The sequence below is a fragment of the Tetrao urogallus genome (genome assembly GCF_951394365.1).
Source record: "Tetrao urogallus genome assembly, chromosome: 9".
NCBI classification, from domain to species: Eukaryota; Metazoa; Chordata; class Aves; order Galliformes; family Phasianidae; genus Tetrao; species Tetrao urogallus.
The window spans coordinates 16,836,892-16,851,907 of NC_136822.1; the positions used below are offsets into that span (position 1 = coordinate 16,836,892).

The 15,016-nt window shown below is 42.9% G+C and overlaps 1 protein-coding gene across 1 annotated transcript in view; it reads right to left on the reverse strand.

Moving 5' to 3' along the window:
• The window catches only part of USP13 (ubiquitin specific peptidase 13), a gene marked incomplete at both ends in the record, with an annotated part of 40,381 nt that extends 26,695 nt beyond the window's left edge, over positions 1-13,686 (reverse strand). The window contains 3 exons of the mRNA XM_079539636.1: positions 1,331-1,391; positions 6,116-6,241; positions 13,531-13,686. Coding sequence (XP_079395762.1) covers positions 1,331-1,391; positions 6,116-6,241; positions 13,531-13,686 — 343 coding nt within the window. The remainder of the gene's footprint in view (positions 1-1,330; positions 1,392-6,115; positions 6,242-13,530) is intronic.
• Positions 13,687-15,016: the final 1,330 nt, after the last annotated feature.

Consider the following 15,016-nt stretch of genomic DNA (forward strand, 5'->3'; position numbering starts at 1 on the left):
AGAGATGTGATGCCACAAACACTGTGCCAGCATACCCCAGTGTCAGGACCTCACAGAGTTATGCAGTGTATGAGTAAGAATAAAGTTTGGCTGTGGTTTTACACCTCTTGTTTATGCTTACATTTCTAACACTGCACAACCATTATGCAACGCAGCTCTGCTTTTGTGCTAATAATTTTATAACCATCCAGTAATAAACATTATTTGCAAGGTAAAATGTCTGTAAGTGGCAATTGAACTACCATCTACAACTTAAGAGTCCCATTCTACAAAAGAAACTTCATTTGTTTATGAGTAATATTAAAGCTTTTTTGTTCTCTAAGACCTCCTTTCAAAACCTATTCCAGACATTAACAACAGCAATTTAATCAATCACAATTTGAAAAGGCCTCTTCGGGACACATTCCACAGATCAAAGCAATTCTACTGGGAGGCCATGCTATTGTTTCCACTTGGCTATAAGAGCTGGAAACAGTACAGAAAATGTTTAATCTCTACATTATCTGAAGGGAAGAAAAAAAAAAAATAACAACACTATTTCCTACCAGTACAAAGAGAACAAATAGAAAAAACTAAATAGTATCACAAGTAGTGGGATAAAGAAGAATATAGGCACTGAATCAAATTCCCCTCATCCGTATTTAAGGAGCCCTCAGGTTTTCTGGGTAATACGTATCAATATCAAAGATGACATGTTTTTGATGGAAGGGACACAGTAAGAAAATTGTTTTTTGTGAAGAAATGGGATATGATAGTGGATGTAATTGAATAAGAATTGGTAAAATATTCTCACAATGTATGTACTGCTGCATTTATTACAGGAGACACCACAACAGTCACTTCAGAGTATTTACCAGTGCAACAAGCCCCTAAAAATGTAAAAAACCCTTCCCATGAAGTTACAGAGCAGTTACAGCCACACCTGGTTGCATCTAAAAGTTAAGGGTAAATATTTTAATTGAAGGGCGTTTTTTGGATATCAAAAAGAGAGAGAAGGGCAGAACAGGTCCAAATAAATACATAAATAAATGCCTTTCAAACCCTAGGCTGTTTACCAACAGTCAAGAAACAACTTCAGATTACAATATTAAATTCATGTTCGTGTACACCTATAACCTATCGTGTACACCTATTTAGGTGCCAAAACTGCTAAGAATTACTTGTCCAGATCACCTTTAAAAATTAGAGCCAAAAGAGAGAAAAGAAAATGAAAGAAAAAACAAAACAACAGCAACAACAACTCCTCTCAAGGAGCCCCAAAGCCAAACACAATGGCACACATGCAGATAGGGTCAGGAAAGGACTGTGTGAAAGCAGCTGTTCACAATACCTAAAAATAGCTTAGCATTCCTCCTTTTTGGTAAAGCTCCACCAGATGCCCCTGGTACCTTCTGGAAAGAGAAAGAGACAATTAAAAATCCATCCAGTGAAATTACAGTATATCAGCAACAACTGCATACAACTATCATTTCTGACACATACATATTTGTACCATATTTATATATGGTCCTTCTATTAAGCCATGGCCTTATTCAGCAAGAACGCAAGTCTTCTTCACTCACCTCTGACAACAGGATAACCCAGCATTGCTTACCACCCTTGAGAAAATTGCCATCTAAATCCTTTCTACTTTGCTTTGACAGGAACTAAGCACGCATATCTCACAGTCATCACAGGTGACTGCTGTTCTAGCAACAAGACAGGGCCTTCCAGCACCACCCAGCTCTCTTAACACTAGATCCCCTCCAGAATTTCTTAAGGAGTAAAGCTGAGTAAGAGAGGGAAAGAAAAATATATTATCTGCATTAAAGATTTAGCCTTTCATAACAAATTCCACTGTGACTGCTCAACCTCCATAGTAGGGAACAGTAATTTTCTAATGACAACCAGTTTTAAGCACTACTTTCTCAGTTGAAAAAAAAAAAATCCTTAGACTTCTGGAGACAAAGCTAGTGGCTAAGCATGTAAGTTAATGCTTTTGCATCTTAAGCTGTTTACTAACAGGCACCAGTAAATCAAATCAAATCAAATCAGCCTCTGCGGCAATAATGCGAACATGCTGTGTTACCCGGTGCATAATGTTAGTGTAACCAGTGAGGTTGTTTAGTTACTTTTTTTTCCATCATTTACTTTATAAATAATATTGGGGATACAACAGGTGGAAAGAAACCAGCCAAGAACCTGTCAGCCTAGGGAAAGCTTGTGTTTGCCTTCTGCGCCTTGGAAGGTGAAAGGGTCGCATATTTTGGGTGGTTCCCTTCTCCATGTAAATAAAAGCTTTGACCAAAGCAAAAGCTTGAGTCATCAACTAGGTCTTACATGTAAGAAATTTTCCCATTCTTCAAAAGAGAAAGTCCTTGAGTACGCTTCAGAACAAAACTGACTGTCTATATATGAGCACTAGGGAAAGGGAATTTGAAATGCAACTCCAGTATTTAAAAAAAAAATAAAAAAAGTAAAAAAAATGAAACTGCTTAATGAAGTTAAAATAAAAGCAGAGCATTTCTTTCTTTAAACTACTAGCATTTAACAAGCGGAAATAGTCATGAATCTAAATCCACTTAATAAAAGCAAGATACAGTATAACCTGGTTGCAAAGATGTAATGAATATATTACACATACTGCCAGGATCATAGCTTCAGAACTAAGAAGAGTTGTTTCCAATACTGAAAAGCTCAGTTTGAATTCTAATGTCTCCAAGTGGGATGTTGTGATAATCACTAAGAATAGGGATTTCAAAGAGGAAGAATTACGTGGAGTGTTTCAATCACTGCCAGTCTAACATGTAATATAGCTTCATTTTTCCAAACAGAAAACTCTGATTACATCTTAACTAGAATTGCAGATGTTCAATAATCCAGAAAACCTCAGAACCTGACAGTATTTGAATTTGCTTCTCTACTTATCAGAAATTATTGAGAACGCTCCCCACTCACAAAGCAATTTGTCTTCTAACAGATGTGATCCCAGCAAATAAGAGTAGTGGCACTAAATTCTATTTGCAGTTTCTCACAACAGATGTCTTTCAGCCGACCCCACATTTCCTTTAACTGCAACACTGCTATGTTTTTCCATAACACTGATGTCACTGATACCATCCAGGAACCAACCACTGTAAGAAATTACATGTTTCTCTGTCCTGTGTTTTCAGCAGGGCCATAGCACCAAGCTAAAGCTTTGCCCTGTGCTGACAAGGCAGTCATATGCAACAGTCAAACACAGCATAAGGGTTACTAGTTTCAAAACCCTGAAAAATGAAATTATAAAGGGAAAAGAAAAAAAAAAAAAAAAAGCAAAATCAATTTTGTTGTTTTAATTAATTTTTTCTGATGATTCATCAGATATCTCAGATGATGATGTGCAACTGACAGATATTCTACCACTATTTAAGCTGAAAAGTTATAGATCTGATCTTTGTTTTCCAATTGAGTTTTGACAAAACTGGAATAATTGATAATTATTCCAAACATCTTTGGAAGAAAATGAGGATTTCCACAGCAATGCAGTACATTCTGTGAGGAAGATGCTAAGGGAATCACAGGCAAGAATAGCTGCCTCTCTAAAAGAATCTTTAGGCAGTATAACCAATGCCTTGGGCTTTACTGTACCACACACCATCAAAACCTTGGATTAAAAACCAAAACCACAATGCAGTACATGCCAGACACTTCAGGCCATCACTAGAACAGTTTTATGATGTTTTACGTTGCTCAAAGGAAAACACGCATAGTATGTAAGAATTAAATTGTCATGGTAAACAAAATCCATAGCTACCTTAAGAGGAATTTTATTTAAGAGCCAAGTTAGATTACAGTCTTCACCAGTACAACATAGCCAAATGTTGTTTCCTACCACATGATCCAGTGTGCCACCACCTTCAAACACAGATGCCAGGCTTCTCCGCTACATCATGATTCACAAGGAAAAAAAAAACTAGGAACCTCTGAATTAGTTCAACTCAAGGTGTACTTCATACCAGAAGGTTGAGCTGTCATTCAGCAAGACCTGGACAGGCTGGAGAGTTGAGCAGAGAGAAACTTTATGAGGTTCAACAAGGTCAAGTGTAGAGTCCTACACCTGGGGAGGAACAACTGCATGCATCAGTACAGGTTAGGGGCTGAACTGATGGAAAGGAGCTCTGTGGAGAAGAGTAGGGCATCTTGGCAGAGAACAGGTTAACCATGAGCCAGCAGCATGCCCTTGTGGCCAAGAAGTCCAACGGTATCCCGGGGTGCGTTAAAAAGAGCATGGCCAGTAGATCAAGGGAGGTGACTTTCCCCTCTGGAGTACCAGGTCCAGTTTTGGGCTCCCCAGTTCATGAAACACAAGGAACTTCAAGAAAGAGTCCAGCACAGGGCCACAAAGATTAGGAGGAGCCTTGGGCATCTTTCATATGAGGAAAAACTGAGAGACATGGAACTGCTCAGCCTGGAGAAGATTGAGGGGGGGGAAAACTTATTGACACTTATAAATACCTGAAGTGTGGGAGTCAAATGGATGGAGCCAGGCTCTTTTCAATAGTGCCCAGAGACAGAACACGGGGCAACAGATACAAACTGGAACATAAGAAGTTCTACCTGAACGTGAGGAAGAGCTACTTTACTGTTAGGGTTAGAGAGCACTGGAGCAGGATGTGCATAGAGGTTGTTTGTCCTATACAAGTTGTGGAGTCTCCTTCTCATGAGATACTCAAAACCCACCTGGACGCTCTCCTGTGCAACCTATTCTGGAGAACCTGCTTTAGCAGCAGTGTAAAACTCAATGACCTCCAGAAGTCCCTTCCACGCCCTATGATTCTGTGAATCTGTATGCAATAATGAACAACAATCGCTTATTTATCTCTCCCTTTTGAAGTTCTTCAGCCAAATCTTCATCCAGGAAAGGAGTTTTTGAGCCCTTATTTTAACTCCAGTTTACCTTAACATAGAAAATTCACAGGTCACATACTAGAAGAAAGTTAAATTCAAAAAATGCTGACAGAGCACCTGCCGACTGGTTTCTAGTCACAGATATTTTAAGAGTGAAAACTTCACTCAGAAGAACTGTTAGTCTAGCCAGAACTAGACCAGGTTTTCCAAAAATCCAGTTAACACTGCAAAAGAAAATGCAGCTTTCAGCCTTACAAGGTAGGACAGTTCTAAAATATAACACTCATTAACAGTCTCCACATGAGAGACATACAATCCACCTCATTACAGTTCTGACAGAATATGAACATTTATCTATGGAAAATAAAATTAGTGGTCATTTTACATAACTCAGGCCTTCACCATTCAGGGAAACATTGCTTTAGAATGAGAAAAGTGAAATATTCTATCCCACTCCAAGTAGCTGTTCTAAGGCCTCTAAGTGTCCAAGAGAGACAGAGTTCACAGGAGAGCAAGCTATAAACAAACCCCGTGCCTTCCATAAAGTTCAGGTCAGAAAGCATAAGCAGCTCTTTAAAGACAAAGCACACAAGAACAGATGTCATGAAGCACTGGTTATAAATTATTATTGATATGTAATGATATGATGGAAGAACAGCAAACAGGAAATTTGTGTGCATACATCTATATGTGTGCAGGGGTAGGACTGAACAAAGGCAGTGTGTAAGCTCTAGGAACTAGCATTAATTTAAGATTTAGATCACAGGTCAAATCACAATTAAGGCTCATGATTTAATGGCACAGGAATCTTAAAACAACTCATGTCATCCTAAGCCAAAATCTCATTAAAAAAATCTCAGAAACTTCCAGCCAAATCTGAGCCAAACCAGTAACTCTACACTTCAAAGGCAGATCTCTAAAAAGCACTCAGTAACACACAACATATATGTAACATGTGGAAGCATACAGTGAAAGAGTTCAGTAGAAGTCAGGCAACTACATGCATCTCTGGGCAAAATCTGCCTTTACGGGGAGCTTAAACCCCCTTTGGGGCTTGTGACTCATCTTAGAGCTGGAACTGTATGTTAGTTTGTGATCCAAGCACCTGAATTTAATATCCAGCTCCGCATCTGAACATGTCCATTTCTGTCGTTCAAGATTTGGTCTATGCCAAAAATATGTTATTGAAACAAGCAAGAGACAGAAGATCTGCCAGGCTAGTTAGTTGGGAAGCCACAAGTCTCACCTCTATCACATGTCGTTTCAGATGCAAATATACACACTGTCCTGTTTTCCGGTAATGCCTTTCAATGTGTTCCCTTCCAAATCCCAGAAACGTGTTCATGCACACATAGAGACCTCCTTCTGAATCCTAGAAGGAACGACACAAACAGTTACAGCATAGAAGGAACTGAAAGGACAAAAAGGACTCAGCAAGCTGAAAAAGCAAAGAAATGCAAATCCTTCTTGCAAGCACTTAAATTGTGGTTTTCGTATCACATCACAACTGACTTACATTACGAGCCCCCTAAGAACCTTCTGAGCCACATCACAATCTATAGAAACCCAATGAAAGTGGTTATGTTTCAACTACAGATTAGTGAGCGCCCAAGTTGGAGGTTTAGAAGACTGTTAAAAAACCCAATTTGAGTGTTCAATCCATGAGGATTTCTAGGCATAGGAATGTGTAAGGCGTAGAAATAACACAGACATTTGGTCAAATTCTTGGCGGGGGGAGGGAGAGCGTTAGATCGCAAGAACGATGCTCCTAAACAGAAGTGTGGCAGGTCTAAATCCTTGGATTCAGAAACAACTGTTAATCACAACCTTGTCTAAAAAAAAAAAGCAGATCTCAGGTGATCTTCTAATTCTTAAAAGTGGTTAACAAAAGTCAGTAAATGTTTCATGAACATTGTTTATTATCTGAAAGAGATTCTCTCCTTTCACAAATAAGAGTTCTTGGAGATGAAGGCACCACAAAGGGACAGCAGAGATGTACTCCCAGTACTGAGTACAAACACTGACGTTTCAGTAGCACAGCCTGGCAGGAGTCCCACTACCTTTTACCCTCCCAAAAGCTGGGTATTGATGTTGGCTGGTGTCCGGAACTCGTTCCATTGTAACACTGCTGCCAGATCTGTCCTACATCACTCCCACTGCCAGGAGGACTTTCAGTCATCCAGCTCATTGGTTTGGGGTCAGTTTTTCAAGCTCTCTCTAGCACATATTGTTTTGAATAGGTGGTGCATAACAAAGATTGAGCCTTTCCCAAGCACTGTGACCTTCCCTCTATTGTGATCTCATCTGTGCTACTGGATGGTACAGAACATCCCCTGTTAAATACCTCAGGAATAGCATGAACTAAATTAACCCGCAGACATCGTAGAGGGGAAAAAAAAAAAAAATTAAAAAAAAAAATCAGTATCTCTAGAAGAAAGCTACTGATCACTCCTAAACGTGACAGTAGGCTCACACATACAATTATGTATTGATGAAAACTGTCATAGCAACACCTGTTTTGACAGGATACTACCTGAGAGCACCTGAAACACATTCAGTGCAACAAACCAAGATGTTCTCTCCTGCGAGCTGCACTTCTCCTCAGCATTCCAGCAGGCAGAACCACCACGGGGGGAGCACAAAGCTGCCTGTCCTGCCACACCAGCTGAGGCACGAGTTGCACAGCTCCAGTCCTGTCCAGTGGAACAAGCAGAGGAGAGCAAGTCTGGCAGATCACAACTGACCCCCAGTACTTTCCTAAGCAGCAGCAGGTAAGTACACCTTGTTCTCTCCCACAAAAGGAAGCTGAAGGGCTAATAGTGTAGAACAGTTCTTGCTAATTTAATGCCTGGCACAGAGCTGCTGGGCCCTCACAAGTCTCTCCCCTCCTACCACTGCCACAAAATTCAGTTTGAATGCATCACTAAACTCTGTTAGTTTTCCACAACCCATTTCAAAGTCCAGTACCTACCGCTTCCATAAAACTTAGAGGATTCTGAACTGCCAGCTGATCCAAAGCCCTCAGCCACACGCTATTCATTACAACAAGCCCATTTATATCAAGGCTATTAAAGCCCGAAGAACTGCCACCAATAAATCCCAGTACTTCCACAGCAGTGTGCAGAATCCACAGAGCTAAGGAATGGAACATGAACCAGCAGAGCTAGGACCATGCACGATGGGAGGAAAGACCAAAGAAAGATGCTTTATACCAAGACTTTAGAAAATATGTCTTCTCTTAATGTGAAGCATTGCATACAAGCTTTGGCTTTTCAGATTTAGCTGAAGGATGAACATGCAATGAATGCTATTGCTTTGGCTTTACCCATGTCAGCAGCACAGAAAGCTGAACTGAGCATTGCAGGATTCTGATTTGGGAGGTGAAGCAAGCATTTAGACTCTGCTGCTCATACCTAACATGTGGCATAAAGTCATGCATTTAGCAACTTAGATATCCCAATGATGGTCCCTCTGCACAGCACTGGGTTACCTCTTTAGCCATCTCAGATCTGATCTGCAAAACACTACCTGAGATTTTATTTTACAGGAAAATCCACCATGAAATTTGGGAACCTTGACAGCCAAGACCAACATCTATGTTGTCTGAGTAAAGGAGGTTGGTGAAAAAGGAAATCCCACATCTAGTTTTCAAAATAGTCATAAATATAATTATATTCAAAATGCAATACATCGATTTTAAATTCCATGTACTCAGTTTTCAGGTTTATCTACTTTAAGGCTGTTATAGCTTGGCTGTCTGGTTTTACAGCCTGTATTCCAAATCCTTTTGAATTATCACCTTCTGTGAAAAAATCAAAGATGTGGAAGAAAATCCCATATGTAAGCCAGCCTAAATAAAAATATATTCCATTGTCACTCCACAGTTTCAGGAACTTTGTTTACAATTTTGTTTTCTTGGAGACCATTCTCTCTTTTTCTGGAGGGAACCCATGAGACCACGGAACCTGTGTTGACAAGCAGCCTATGACAACAATCTGACACTTTCAGCACATGAGCTAAATGTAGAGCCTGATTCAGTTGGTTGTGGTTACTAACAGAACAGTTATTTCTCCCAGAGAACACAGGCAGACTATTCTCTCACGCAACTTGGAAAGAAGTGGACAGAGTGTTCAAAAGGTCACTGCAAAAAAGAGGCACACGTAAGAAAGTCACCTATGCATAGTGCTGCACAAAGGATAAGATCCTGCTTGGTGCTCAAAGCACACTTGCCTGATGTAAGAGAAATTCAGTGCTGGTGAATTTAACCCTACTGAAAACAACCAGTTCAAAGGATCAACATTTGACGTAGGCACATAACTCTTCGTAACGGACTTTTAGTTCAGACGTACACAAAAGTTCATGCTGGAGAAAAGCAATGTATCTCTATCACTGACAATGCTATTTTACACAGAAGATTACAGCTGCTTGTGCTGAGAGACAGCAACAGGAATTTCAGCAGGTTTTGGTTGCTTTTTTTTCCCCCTGCACTCTTGCCGCAGCACGCAGAGAGCTCAGGACAAAGTGGTATGCAGACATGGTCTTCCCTTTCTAGTCCAGTCTGAGTAGTAGGGCTTGCACTTGCTCTGCTCAGGCCTTGATCACTGCACTCAGAAGGTCATTCAAGAGCAGAGCAGACTTCTTACCCTCAACAAAAGGGAAAGCAATTGCTCTTCACTGTGATTCTTCCTGCTCTTTGCTGCTAAGCTGGTCACAGTCACAGCACACCAGATGCTTTACTAATAGAGAAGGAGATATGCTGACCACAACAGGGAGAAAAGCATTTAAAAAATTCATTTTTCTTGTTTAGATGATACTTCATGGTTTACAGAGGTAGGATTTAAAGGGGTAAAGAATTCACAGCAAATAGCTAAAATGTGGCAGAAAGTCCCTTCTCAGGCCTGAAAAACAGCAGGAATGCTAGAGAATGAGGGGTCTGGGAAACACAAACATGAGTCCACTAGGAGACAGAGACACCTCACTCCAAACACACTCATGGCACAGACACCAACAGCTTTCAAACACTACTAACTCAATAAGGATTTGAACTACTGACCTGTATCCTATTACCCAACTCTGAGCCACTTAGTTCCCTCACCGCAGTCCAAGGTTTAGCAGTTTCAGCTCAGACTGAGATGGTTCAGACAATAAATTCATAAAAACGGAATTGGTGTGGTGGATCTACTAACGTGGCAAACCCTCACAGACTTTGGCACGACTGCTGTACGGCTGTTCACTTCAGACCCAGAATGAGAAACTTGCTAATAAGAGTATCAGAGAAGAGAGTAAGATTGCAACTTAAGTCCCACTGAGTCTCCGTATCTCAAACACAAGGAATGAAGAGGTTGTTCATCCTTTTGCCTATGAAGTCCCAGTCAGGACAGATGACTCATTCTGCCACATCTACAAAAACATGACCATGAAGAACTGTTACAGGCTCTAATCAGAGTGTCTGTTCATCAGTAATCACCATAATTAATCTGGCTGTGTCCACAAGGCTCCTGATGTATAATGACAGCCCAATCTGTAATATATTTGGAACGGTGACAGTAACATTCCTAGCATACACATATTGCATCAAGTTCCACAACAGTGTAACTAAATGGCAGACCTTTTGTTTCAAGACAGGCTTAAAATGAATAACAGAAGTTTCAGTACTTACTATTCATCTAAACAATGTTTAATACCTCATAATGAGGCTGTCTCTCTGTCATGCATCATCATCACTGACATAGAAATATGACAAAAAAACAAATCTGCCAACCAACTGAATACAACAGCACATAAAGATGCTCCCAGCAAAACAGAAAGTTCACTTTCAAGTTTGCTCCAAAAATACATGCTAGCAGTGAAAAGGACTTCGTACTACCGGAACCAGTGAAAGATGAGAGATGGGAGAAGAGGGGGGTCAGCCAGGAGAAAAAGAAAAAAAGCCTCTACAAAGTTACTATTTGATCTCACTTTGTGACTACAGCACGCAAAACCCCAAACAGTTTGAGGAAAGATTTGCCCACCAGACAGATCTCCCTGAGATGCAATAGTACAACACTGCTCTGATTCTTGCAGATTAGCATTCTGCAAACCAATTCACTGCCTCAGTAGTTTTGAAGTCATTTTGCAATGAGGCCAAAAACATCTGCCTGCAGAAATCAATTTGTCTCAGTATATTCAGTCCCCTTATTTGTTTCCTCACTGCCACTCGCAGCCCATCAACATAAGCACGACATCTGCCTACTCTTCTCAGTCAGTGGCTGCAGAGACTTTCTAATCTTCTCCAGGGAACACTGACCAAAGGAACACCCAGACAGGCAGGATTTATTTCTGGCAGTTACATGAAGCAGTCATCAATATCCACGCACACTGTGAGCTCTCAAGGACTGCAGTCTCAGTTGTGCTGTCTAATAAACAGCAATCAGCCCACTTTAGTCTTTGGAATTGTCCTAACACAACCATTACAGAGTTCTCAAGCCACAATAATGAAGTCAGCAAGATGCACAAAGGAAGCTGCTGTCAGCAGCAAGATTTTCCAGCAGAGCAAAGCCAAGTTTTCAGTTGCATAAACATACACAACCTTGTATCTATCTACATGTACAGGACCCAAGCCACCTACTGAACCAGACACCTCACCTCTGTTGGACTGTGCAGCAACCTGTGCCCTTTGTGGGGAATGCTTCAGAGCACCACCACCTAGAACATGCACATTCTGCACATAAGCCTTTCTTACACTCCAGTTTGTATCCCTTTTCTAGCACCTCTCCTTCCAATGTCACAGGTCTATCAGAAGTCTTTGAGATGAGAATCCCATTAAAAGGTAGATTTTCCAGTTGAATATTATAGCTCTGTAAAAATAACTAACAGTAAAAGAACTAATGGCTACGCAAATGCAGTCTTCCTCCTCCAGAGTTTCACAAGAGTACATAAAGTCAAGCTCATCTGCCAGAGGTCACTGCAGAGAAAGCGAGAAAGAATAAATCCCCATCACAACAGCACAGGTCACCAGAAGGGCTGTGCATCAACTCTGTGAAATAAGAGGCAGGGAATTTTATCATTCCAGTTGTACGAAAGTGTACAAAAGGCAACTGCAGCTTCTCAGCCCATCGCTGGAGGGAACCTGTAATCTTACCTTAGATAATAAAAACCAGAAGGATGCGTTTTTAAACACGGACTGTTTGCACTAACACTGAAGCAAGAGTAAACACCTGTGTATCTTCTTTCACAAAGGGCAGACAGCTCTATAGGGGGAGGCTCACTGTGGTGATACGGAGCTGACCTAAGAAAAGAAGTCGCTAAGCCACTGTGATACAAGGCACACCAGGATCAACACCTTCATTCAGCCAAGGCAACAAGCTGAGTCCTTCCTACACTTTCTTTCTTAATTAAAGAATTAATTAAAGTTAAAAACAAAAGCTAGCAATTTTCAAATCTGTGCTCAAAAGTGTTTCACTTGAGAAAGCACCCATCTATCCTTCAGAACTGTCATCCCAAAAGCAGCACCCAAGGATCCATTAGATTACACAGGAGTGAAAAATGAAATATTTTGCTCAATCAAACTCAGCAGTATGGGCTGAGGAGCCCCAGGAAACAACAGAAACACAGGCTTGATTTTCACTAGGACTGCACAGGCTCAATCCTGACTTTTGCTCTGCGAATGCCTACGATACAATTTTTTTTAATAGGCTCTAATCACTGAGGGCAACATATTCAGAAATCTGAACTCTCTTCCCAATAAAGTCAACAGGACAAAACATACTTGAAAGCTGCACAAAGCCATGCTAACATTCTCTTGTTACATTTTGTCACCTTCGCCTAAATTTTGCCCAAGTATTTCACTTTGTTCAGGTACTGATTTTCTAAACGTACTTTTTTTTTCCGTGTTTGGGGTTCCTTGGGGATTGCTTTGCTGTGTTTTAATTGGTAGCCCTGTTTGACGTCCCTTCCTACCGGTTAATGGAACAATTTTATAAACCATAACAAAAGCCTGAAAGTTACTAAGCGCATCGACCCTGCTTACCTGAGCAGAAACCCGAAGGAAAGGCTGCACTACGTTGATTCCCCCTCCGCAAGGAACCAACAAAACTTGTTAAGCACATAACGCAATTAGCGCCTTTGCAGCAGGGTCTGAGGGGCAGCTTTAATCAGACCGCCCGCAGCCAGGGCTGCTGGGTGACACTTGAGAGCCGAAGAGCACGGTAAAAATAACCTCCCTACAACAAGGGCTGATGAGCACCAGACAGCTGAGACACCTTTAAAGCCAATTTTTGATTTTCTGCGTTAGAAGGAACTACCGAAAAGAGGCGGGGAAAAGACACAGAAATCTCCGAGGCGCCTTTCGTTGGCTATTCCGTAACGCAGCCCCCAGAGCTGCGCTCAGACCGACGCCATTCGGACATCGAGGCGGAGCGCTCAATCGCCGCAGGGAAACCTCAGCCTCACGTGGAGCACCGATTTCGAATACGACCCCAGCTCCGTTTAAAACGAGCCATTTCCGAGCACCTGCTCCTCAAACACATCCCGGCCGCCACCAGGAGGTCAGGGGGAGCGGGGCCCGGCGCGATCCCCGCGAGGGGCGGCTGAGGGGAGGGGGCCGCAGCAGGTGGAGGAGCGGAGGGGCGAAGGCCGAGGGGGGGCAGGGCGGGCGGGGAGAGACGGCACCGCTGCACTCACGGGAGAGTCGTAGGAGAAGGCGCACTCCGTCTTGTAGACCCGGTCCCCGGACTTGGGCACGCGGATGGTGGGCATGTAGGGGACCAGCAGCTCGCCCAGGTCCCCGGCCGCCATCTGCGCGTCGCCGCCGCCACCAAATAGCGCGGCCCGCTGCATGCCGCCTGCCTGCCTGCCTCCGGACGGCGGGCGGGAGGGCGAGGGCAATGCGGGCGGAGGGCGGCGGGGCCGGGGCAGGGCGCGGCGGCGGCGGGAGCCGGGCCCGGGGGAGGGGAGGAGGAGGGAAGAGGCTATTTTTAATCCGATGGCAGCGGCACCAGCTGCGGCGGCACCGGGGGGTCCCGGCGGGGGCGGAAGGAGGGGCAGAGCGGCGTCCGCCCGCCCTCAGCCGCCGGGAGGTGCCGCGGGGCCGCGCTCGCGCCGCTCCGCAGGGCGTTCCCGCCGGGCTGCGCTCCGCCGCGCGGCGTCGGAAGGACGGGCGAGGACGGGGGATCCGCCGTTCTACCCGGGAAGCATTGTGCTCTTTATCGGTCTCTGTCGTGACTGACGAAGCGTTTGTAAACGCGGAGCGCCGCGCAAAGAAAGACGAGGTAACGCGGAAGACCGATGCAGGCAAAAAGGACAAAGTCGATCCCGTCTTTCTGTCTGGCAGCGCTAACGGGGCGGGCTTCGCTGAAGACAGACCGCGTAACGCTGCTTCACGTTATTTGGTACTACTTCTAGCAGTTGGAAACCACAAGATTCGGGGATTGCTACAGGATTTGGGCTTCTCTCCATTAAAAATTGGAAAGTGGCAACGTTGGGTCGCACGCTGCAGGAGATGCTACCCTCATCCTTCTGATGGATTTAGAACCTGAGGGCTGCCGCCGTTAGAACCGAAGGGAACACATCCCTCTAGCGGCAGAAGGCTGACAGATAAACAGTAACGTTCTCACTACCGAAATGCTTCACGAAAGTGGGGTACAGAAACAGGAAAAAAAAACCGACACGAACAGAGCGATGTAATGTGTTCCAAAAGGACCTCCTTCTGCGTGATCTACACTGAGAATAGTCTGATTTGAAGCAATGCACATAAGTCATTCATCTCTGCGTTTGAGAAGTCTTTGAGTCTGAATACAGAGAAGGAGAAAGCAAGAAGCAGACAAGCAAGTGAAAGAGAAAATAATAGCAGACATTGAACAACATACAAAGTGAAAGATGTGTTTGACTGCAGACAATGAAAAAGAAAATACTTGCCTAAAATAATAGATACAATCTTGATATTCCAAGATCTAAAAGAATTTTCTGTTCTTACTTCATTTTTCATAAACTATTTGACACAAGGCAGCATGAAAGAAAGAAGCCCTTTCACTTTAAAACTTCAAAACTAGTAGAAGTCACATGATAGCTAGTAAAATTACCAACTTGTTTCATATTAGGGCAAAAGGGCCATTCTGAATTGAAGCTCTGGAGAGAATGACTAATTGTTAGCAAGTGACATAAGGCATTT